Source organism: Drosophila santomea, chromosome X, assembly GCF_016746245.2.
Source record: "Drosophila santomea strain STO CAGO 1482 chromosome X, Prin_Dsan_1.1, whole genome shotgun sequence".
In the NCBI taxonomy this organism is placed as follows: Eukaryota; Metazoa; Arthropoda; class Insecta; order Diptera; family Drosophilidae; genus Drosophila; species Drosophila santomea.
Window position 1 is genome coordinate 10475324 of NC_053021.2, and position 10150 is coordinate 10485473.

The window sequence follows — 10150 nt, forward strand, 5'->3', positions numbered from 1 at the left end:
CAAAATCTACTCATCTCCCTAGCCGCTGCTCTATTCATTTATTTACTTTTACTATGTGCCAGGAAGTTTTGCCTATGCCTCATCATGCGGTAGTTACTTTCATTATCGAGGGAACTAAGCAAATGTATCGTTAGTCATACATCGTACATAGTGTAGAATTATTAATACTTCTTAGCTGTATAGCTTTATACTTTACCATGGCATTTGATACACTCGGAATGCAAATCGCCTTAAGAATCCAAAATGTACAATTAATTTATTTCAGAAAGCTATCTGAATATTGCCCTACGTTTAATGGCTTAAAATGTATAGTTCCTTTGGTAATTAAACTATATTTAAAATAAATATTAAAAGTTAATAGTTGACCTAGGAATATTTTGATATTAACAATGGAAATAAATATTTTTCGCATTTCAAAAGTATACTTCAATTATACCTGAAATGCTGTCCATCAAAAACATTTGTTCATAGGCGGCTAACAACATTAAGTGTAGTTTTCAATTGCATTATTTTAGAAGGAAATTTGCGTACTTGTTGGACATACTTTCGACCGATTGGTTTTCTGAGTGTATACAGTCATTCTTTGGTGTTGGTGTTGGTGTTGCTATTCTTGCGTTCAATACTCGAGACTATTGCAATTTAAACGGATTTGGGGGGAATCCCCATTTCACTCGGCTCTAACTAAGTATTTGCATTTTGCGGTACAATAACATTAACAATTTTAACCATACATATAGAGAACAGAAACTTTGAAACTTAAACGTGCCTCTCCTCATCACCTTTGTCAATAACTATATATGTAATTGTGGTGGCGGATTAAAAAAAAACGCTATATATATAATATATGTGTATGTGGTGTATCTCTCAATTAGTTGAGTAAGTTGTTTCCATTTTTCCATCTTTTTTTTATAAAAGCTAAGTTTCCCTTCTTGTTTCTTTTAGCTATGATTTTCAATAATCTTGGTATGGTTGCGATACGTGCATAGATCACTAAAACTAACTGTTTTCCAATGTCAACTCGGTATATAATATATATATATATATATTTATATATCTGTATAAGTATTTAGATTAGAGTTCAATGCAATTATTGGTGGTGGTTGAAGAATCGAATCGAAGCAAAGTACAGCGTAAATATTCTTGGGATGTGGCTAATGTGATCTGGATGAAGGCATTTCTTGCGTGTCTATATATTTTCATTTAATTGGATTGATAGTGATAGTAAAATAGTGATGGTGATAGCGATAAAGGAGAAGCTGATATCATCAGTTTGGGGAACAGTTTGGGGTGCAGGCGGAAATTGAGAAATTGATTGCCATCATTATCATTGAATTGATCTGAAACGCCGAAACTCATCCGTTTCACATGTGTTCCATGCCTTATACTTACTTAAATACATCTCATTCGCTTAATCTCAATGCAATTAGCTCATTCTAAGTCAAAGGAAATTTCATTTGTGTGTGTTCTAGCGCTCTCTCTCTCTCTCTCTCTTTCTCTCTCTCTCTCAACAAAAATCGATTCGCTAAATTAGTTAATTAGTTAAACTTTTAGTTCAATTTACACGCAGAAATATATTATACGTTATTAGGTTTTACACAGTAATTTAATAGTTAAATATTTGATTTGCTATTTAAATGGTAAACGATCCGTCTCTTTCAGTGTTTAATTAAAATGCATTCACGTCAATGTAAATCGATCCTATTCATCAATTGATTAATTAGCTAGACTGATCCTCAAACAACGATTATGATCTTATAATCTTATGATCGCATGGCATTTTTCTCTGCTTTTTGTTTGCTATTGATATTTGGTTGATTTTTGTTCGCCAAGCAACTGATAAAACGCAAATAGTTATACACACACATGGTCGTACACGTAAAATGTAACATATTAAGTCGAATGTTAGATTATGCAACAATTATACATATATATATATATATTTTAGTATATATTAAAAAAAAATAAACTCTGATTTCACTTTCAATGTTTAATTCGTATAAGGAACATTTATGGACTATTGCGGCACATATTGCAAATGGTTTCGAAATTGTTTGCTTGTTTCTTTTTTTTTTCTTTTGTTTTCTATGCAAGATTACATTTCTAGAGTTCAAGGATTACGATTATTACAAAAATGACCTTTGCTCATTTCAAATTTCATTACACTTTCGGTTGCATCTCGGCACTACGCTTCGATATCTCTAAATAATCATATGTATACATATATGTACGCTTCTTTTTGGCGCTGCTAAATGTTTGGAACAGATTAGCGCTGGATTTTTTCCCATCTCTTCAATTAGATAAGTGCTTCCTGCTTCTGGGGATTTGGGTTTCTTTTTTTTTCGCTTTTTCTTCTTAAATTATCGCAGGGAGGGGTTACGGTTTGCTTTTTAGCTTATTTGCGGTTTTGTTCATTTTCCATTTTTTAAATCTGCCCATTTTCAGTTTATACATTACAACTTAAGCTAGGTTATGGGTTACGTTATGGGTTGGTTGGTTTTCTGCTATCGAGAAAGGGAATTTTCCTTGGGTGCCGGCGCGGCAAAGTATGCCACACATAATTCTAATATCCAATGTGCGCGCGCCTGCGTAAAAACAAATCTCTGCTCCGTGCCGTCGGTTTGGAGGCTCTGGGCCATGGACATAGACATAGACATGGGCATGGGCATGGGCAGGGAGCTGGTACGGGATCACATACGAAATGCTATGACAAGGTTATGACAAGTACTTAGAATTAGAATTGGTTTTAGTATTTAAGTTGTTGCTCTGCCACATTAAGTTTAATTAAGGTTCCGTTCGGTTGGTGTTCTTTGTGTTGCCTCCGCTCCGCTCCACTTAGCCCCTCCTCCAGACCAATCCTCGCCAGACTCCTCCGTGCCGCATCTGCATCTGCATATGCATATGCATCCTCGTCCTGCAGCCACACTAGATGGCACAGCTTACCCATGTCCTGCCCCATTGTTGCCGCCCTGCTGACTGTGCAGATTGGGATCCTCGCTGGGCGTGGGCGGCTGGTCCCGACGCGGCGGCATCCGTTCGTTGACGGCATCCAGGCCCTTGGCCTCCGCGAACGAGGTAATCTTGTGGTTGGGCGAGAAGCCCTGCATGGCGTTCTTGAGCGACTGCTTGCCGCCGGAGAGGGCGCCGAGGGGCAGGGCGCCCGTGGGCGTCAGGCCCTTCAGCTGCAGCACCGACTCGGACTCCTCGCGCAGCACGGAGAAGACGCGCGCCATCTTGCCGATGGCACGGATCTTGTTGCGAATCACCTCCTTGCGCAGCGCCGCCTCGTCGTCGGAGAGCGGCTCCTCGCTCTCCTCGGTCATGAGCTCGTCGTCGGAGCAGATGTTCAGCACGTTCACCAGCATCTCGGTGACCTTCTCGCCTACGAAGGGCAGCGACCAGGTGAACACGTCCATGAAGTTGGGCAGCCAGTACGGGTGCGGCGAGCAGTTGAACTGCCGGATGTTCATCACGTTGTTCTCGTACTTCAGCACCGCCGCCTTGTTGTTGTACACGTCGAGATAGTTGGGCGCCGAGAAGATGGTGATCAGCGAGGGGAAGCCGGTGGTCTGGCTCTTGCGGTACATGCGGTAGCCGGCGTCCTGCGCCTCGTGCGCCCGGATGATCGACAGCAGGTTGTTGTTCTGCAGGAAGTCGCAGCAGGCGGCGTAGCTGTAGAAGTACGAGCAGCCGCGCACGGAGTTGTGCGTGTAGAAGTCCGAGTTCTTCTCGTTGCCGAAGTCCTCCAGCGGATCGGACCACAGCAGGTCGCACATGGGGCCGAAGGCGGGCGGCTCCTTGAAGCGGTCGAGCCGCCGGATGTCCTCCAGCTCGTGTATCTCGGGCGACAGGCCGCCGTGCACGCAGAGGAACTGCTGGTTCATGAGCGCCGCCAGCGGCAGGCAGTCGAATGCGTCCATGCAGGCGTCGTACACGCGCTCCGAGTACTTGATCTTGCACTCCTGCTTGAAGGTGAAGTACTCGGTTAAGTGCCGGCACTCGTGGTTGCCGCGCAGCAGGAACAGCGTCTGCGGATAGGTAATCTTTAGCGACCACAAATACAGGACGCACTCGATGCTGAAGTAGCCCCGATCGACGTAGTCGCCCAGGAACAGATACTTGGTGCTCGCAGGCGATCCGCCCACTTCGAACAGCTTCATCAGGTCGTAGAACTGGCCGTGAATATCGCCGCACACCGTCACCGGTGCCTCGATATCGATCATCGTTTTCTCTTGACGCAGCAGGGCGGCTCCGTCCTGGATGATCTTCAAAGCGGGCGCCTCCTCGATCCGGCCCTCCAGAATGAAGTGCTGCTTGAGCAGCTCGTGGTTGGGCTTGCCGGTCCGCTGGTCGAACACCTCCGCCAAGGTCAGCTTGTGGCTGGGCGGGAAGGGAACGCTGTCCACCACCCGTTCCTTGGTGTTTACTGCCGTGTGGCCGCCGTGCAGCTTTCCAGTGCTCGCTCCTGTGCCCGTTCCCGTGCCTGTGTCCGTTCCAGTGGTGGGACTGCTGTTGTCGCTGTTATTGCCCGCTGCAGCGGTACTGCTGCTATTGTTGTTGTTGTTGTTCGAGGCGGTACTATTGGCATCTGTGGCTTCCGCTGCTCCGGCACTGGCGGTGCGGGCACTTGTTGCCGCCTGGGCAACGCTGCTGCTCTGGTTATTCGAAGACATGGTCGTGACTTCTGTTTCTTTTTCTGTTTTCGTTTATGTTTGGGTTTTGGTTTCGGTTTCGGTTCTGATGCTACTGCTTCCCGTTTCCTTTTTCCTGGTTTCTATTCCGGGATTCGGAATCGGACTGCTCCTCTCCCGCTCCCACTTCCACTATGGCTCTCGCTCTCCGCTCCTCTGTCCCTCGCTCTCTCTCTCTCGCACGGCTCAGTTCTGTTTCCACTGCCCACACACAAACGCACACACACGCACGCACGCTCACTCACTCACTCACACTCTGGCACTTTCCTTGGCTGCTGCTGCTGTGTGTTTGTTGCTGCTGTTGTTGTTGCTATTGTGGTAGTTGTTGTTGTTGTTGGAGTGCCTGGTGAGCCGCTTTATCGCCTTCCAGCTTTGATTCGCTTTCCTTTCCTTTTGCCCTGGCTTTGCTTAGCTTCGCTTTGATTTTCAAGCGCTGACTCCGCTGCTTTCTTTCGTGCCCTGCGCCGCTGACCTAGCCGTTTCCAAGAGTGCTGCTTTCACTTAACAACAATCATATTCACTCTGTCTTTAGTATTCGCTGCTTTTTTCGCTACGGCCCTGCAGACGTCGTAATTTCTCTCTTTCGCTACGTTTTTTTTCTCGCTTTTTTTAATGGAATTTTCAGCAGTGTGACCGTGGCTCAAAAGCTCAAATATACTGCTGGCCCGCTGGAATGTGTACTCTAGCCGAGACACGAACCTGGAAGGGCTTGGAAGTTGTAGAGTAAAGCACACTCAGCATTAAAAATTCCCCTCAAATATTAAATCTATATCTTATATCTGCGTTCTAACAATATATTTCGTTTAAATATGCAGATAACGAAGTAAAACTAAACACTTAACAACTACGGTGAAGCAATGATAAGATACGATTTAGGTTTCCAATATCCAATTGGATTTGGGACATTTTCAAAATGCTAATTGGAAAAAAGTTATTTTTTGAAAAGCTAATGCAATCAATCTTCACTTAGAAAACTAAACATATTTAAATGATCGGCATTGTCATCCATAAAAATAGAAACAGCTTCGTAAATGGAGTTTTTGGCCACCTGTCGGTTTCGCCCCACTTACCGGTTCCTTAATTTCCTTAATTTTCGAGCAAATTTCGAGCCTTCTGATGGATTTGCTTCCCATGACTAAATATGTACATACATACATACATATATGCTTGTTCTGAAATTCCCCGGTGGCGAAATCGACTCAAACGAACTTTTAGAGGAAATAATAAATGTGCGCGCATTTTATTCTCAGGATAGGTACTTGTATATTTTTTTAATGTTTTTGTATTTGTTTTTTTTTTTGCTTGTTTTTTTTCTTTTTGTTAATATTAATTATGTTAATAACATTGATAATCATTTTGTTTTCATTGGGTTTCTTCATTTTGTTTTGCATTCACTTAAGGTTAAAACTTGTCTGCATTTTGTTGTTGTCTTCATTTATTCTCCATCGTCAACATCGTCAACATCTCCATCATTATCATCTTTATCTTGTAAATTAATTTGTTATCTTCCTTGGATTGCATACAATTTTTGTCACAACGGCGCAAATTTTATGTAATTTTTGCCAGCCAGCTACCCATTTGCAATACGGTTTATAAATTTGTTAATCCATTAACTTTTGTTTCGGTTTAATAATAAAATTGAAAATTTTTAAGAGATTTATCTAGATGTGATGTTTTCTTGTTTGTTAATTTGTTATGTTGCATTTTTAATATTATTTATTTTGTTTTTGGTTTTTCTTTCCCATCTTTCATCCATTTGTTTTGTTTTTAATATAAGTATATAAACTTTTTGCTTTGACAAAGTTTTTTCAACTTATATTTATCATACATGTTATATATAAATAAATGTTTAAATATATATAAAATATGCATTTAAATTGATTTATCCAAAAGGTAAAGTTTTAATTGTTTTTTGGTTTTTTCTTCACTTGGTTTTTCTTGTTTTTTTTTTTGTTTTTGCTTTTCTTTGTCCATTTCTTGTTTTTTTTTGTTGTTTATAATATATATTAAATTGTTTTCTTTTTCGTGTAAAGTTTTAAAGCATTCGAGGGCAGGAAGTAGATGTTGAAAAATACATGTATCAAAAAAATTAAGGTAACGTATATAATTACATACATACATACATATGATGAAAAGGTTTTCATTCGCATTGCAATGGATGAGATGAGTGGAAACGAAAAACAAGAAATCTTCCCATTTTCTCTTTATTCTCGTTAAATTTAATAAGTGTATATACGATTATAAAAAAAAAACAATTGGTTAACAAAATGGCTTACTTAAAGCGACTTAAATATTTGATTGTACATAGTAGTTCAAGCTAATCGATAAACTAACAGTCTAACGGAAATTCAATAAAAACTTTAAAAACGTTTTTGTTCAATATGCGTTTTTGTTCAATTTTTTTTTGTTTTCTCGATATTAAACTGAGTGTGAAATTGATTGTAATCGGCCAATCTGATTTTAACTTTCGGCTGAAATTTGAGTATAGTTTCTTATGGGCATTTTTTCATCACGTTTGGCTATCTTTAAATATCGTTTTCACACTTCAAAAGCTGCCCAAATGTGTGCTACGAAAGAGTTTTCGAATCGAAATCGTTTCTTTTTCATACCATATATATGGGCAGCTTTCGAAATGGTTTTAAAACTCAATGGATTTGTAAACGGTGCCGAAAGTCGAGTTCAAAATGGGACACCATTCGTTTTGAATATTGAAATTGCGGTTTGCTGTAGTTGGTAATTTGGTTTTAACTATATATATTCGCTTCTTCTTCATCTTCTTCTCTGTATTTCCTATTCATATACATATGGTGTAGTAGAAAATGTACCGATAAAAAGTGTTATTTCCCTTTGCTTTTGGTTTTGGTTTTGGTTTTCGCATTTTTGCTGGCTTCTCTTCTGAGGTCACCGAAACGACAGAGAGAAAGACATAGAGATAGAGAGAGAAAGGAGATAAAGGGTCAAGGTCGAAGTCGAGTCGGGAGTTTCACAGTGCGAGAGAGACGGAGAGAGAGATGGAGAGGGAGTATTAGAAAGAGAGCGAGAGAGAAGAGCAGGACAACGGGAGATTGGAGAGGTTAGAGCGAGAGGGGTAGTCGTTATTATAATTTTGTTTCGCTTTTGTTTAGTTCTTAGGCTTCGTGTATATAGTATAAAAGTATTTTTTATATATTATTTGCTTACTCGTAATATGTTATATATTTTGGTTTTTGGTTTCTTCTCATATATGTGTATATTAATTAAATGTACTTTGGTTTTGCATTTGCTTTTTTTTTATGTTAGAAGAGCGCGCTAATTTGTAATTTTTCATTTTTTTTTCTTTAATTTTTTTTTTTATTGTGGGAACGTTGGAGGAGAGAAAAGTATTCAGTTATATGCTATACATATGTATACGGGTTGCGGTAATTTGTTAAAAAGTTCTCATTTACTTTAAAAATAATAGTAAGAGCTTGCTTGCTGTAATCCTTTATTGTAATTATTGTTTATAATATTTGTATTATTCGTATTCTTGATTTTTCATTGAATCGAAATGCATAAACGTCTTGTAAATTGTTGTGTCCGTGTGTGAAACGCTTAACATTAAATCCGTTTATATTGTATATGGATATATATATATATATATATATATATAGGTATATATATATATATATGTAAATATATATAAATGTAAATCATCTGTAACCATTAACTGCTTGATGACGTAGCCGCTGATGCGCATGGGCACCCGCGCAAAGGCAAAAAACACGCGAGGAAATAGCGGAAAGTGGAAACTAAGACGGAGCCGGAAGCATGCTTCTTCTTGCCGCTCTGCTCGCCGAGCATGCTTTCGATGCTTTCCCTCCCCTCGCTCGCAAAAAGCAATGCTGCGGTATGTGTTTCTGTGTGTGTTGTTCATCTTGGGTGCCTATCAACATAACAACTTGAGTTTGTCACCACCGACTTTTAACTGTCCTTCTTCTGATTGCTGCTGCACTTTTGCACTTTTGCACATCGCGTTCGCATTCTCTGTTCTATATGCTTGTGTTTGTATCATGTTCGTTTAGCTGCTGCTCGCTCTTCATCTTCGTCTTCGTCTCCTTCTCTTTTCGTCTCATACTTGGCCTATACGCGCACGGCTTATTGGCCAATACAAATCGAACTAACTCAATTTGCACGTTAGTAAGTCACAAAAGCTATTACTACACTAAAACCTTGTTTGCAAATTGAAATCCAACGGCTTACACTCGAAAAAGTGGGCTGGCGTATCATTTGTATTCGCAAATGAGCCGTGCGCATAATCATATTGTACCAACTTCGACCCTTAACTATTTCAAATATATATATATATATATATATATATATATATGTGTGTATATACGTTTTCTTAGGCGTATGTATGTATATTTGTTTATAAAGTACTTCAAATTGCTATAAGTTTGCATTTTGTATTACATGTTCTTTAAACTTTAAATTGGGTTTGTTTGTTGTCTTGTCGAATTTGAAAAATTGTTTTAAGTTTTTTTCTTTTTTTTGTGTTTTTGCATGCTGCACAATTGTTTGCTTTTTTTTGGTTTCAACATATTATTTTTGTTAATGGTTGTAAACGTTATTTGGTTTAATTTTCATCTTGTATAATTTAAACTTAATAGTTAATTCACATAGTTCGGTTTTTGTTTTTTTCTGTTTTTTCTGTTTAATGATTTTTCCCTTATGACTTATTGTAGAATATAATTATTTTTGTTTAAGAAAACGTTTCGCCATGCCCTTTTTGGCTGCAGGCGGTTTTTTGTTTGTTTAAATTTTCATTTTATTAAATTCATTTAATTAAATTACTTAACGCTTATAGAAAAAGGTGTAGTAAACAATAATGAAGTAGAAACAACAATTTAGTTTATAAATATATATTTATGTATTTATATTATGTGTGTTGCTGATTGTGTGTGTGTATATATGTATATATATAAATAGTTTACAATAAATACAAATTATAAAAAAGATAACAAGAAATATAAAAAAATTTAAAAAATAACAAAATTCCCTTTGCACACGTTAATTACATCTTCATTAGTTAGGCTTCGCGTTTTTAATTATTTTTTTGTTTTTTTTTTCAGCTCTGCTCTATTCTATTCTCTGCATATCCCCCTTTAATTCTCCTCTACATCTTCTTCTCTTTGACTTTAAAAAGTAACTAAAATTCCATTAAGTATAAAAAGGATTTGCACACGACCACGAGGACGAAGCAGACGCAAATGCTGGAGGGAAGCGGGGAAGAGTTTTGGACAACAGCCTATCGACGCGCCTTGAGATTCGATTATTTCGATAGGTTCGATAACGATTATTTTCGATTGCTGGCAGGCTGCAGGTGGAGAAGGAGGGTGGGTTGACTCAGCACTGGCGCCTGCATCGCTGCAGCCCATGCAAGTGTACTAATTATATATTCAGCTAATGACTACGACAAAGATGGCACGTATATAAAGACCACATAC

At 39.0% G+C, this 10150-nt stretch overlaps 1 protein-coding gene across 1 annotated transcript; it reads right to left on the bottom strand.

Moving 5' to 3' along the window:
* Positions 1 to 1967: 1967 nt before the first annotated feature.
* Positions 1968 to 5331, bottom strand: LOC120457261 (serine/threonine-protein phosphatase 2B catalytic subunit 2). Its single transcript, XM_039644676.2, has one exon. It carries the CDS (start codon positions 4668 to 4670, stop codon positions 2937 to 2939), a length of 1734 nt encoding a protein of 577 aa, XP_039500610.1. The 5' UTR covers positions 4671 to 5331; the 3' UTR covers positions 1968 to 2936.
* Between the last annotated feature and the right edge of the window lie 4819 nt (positions 5332 to 10150).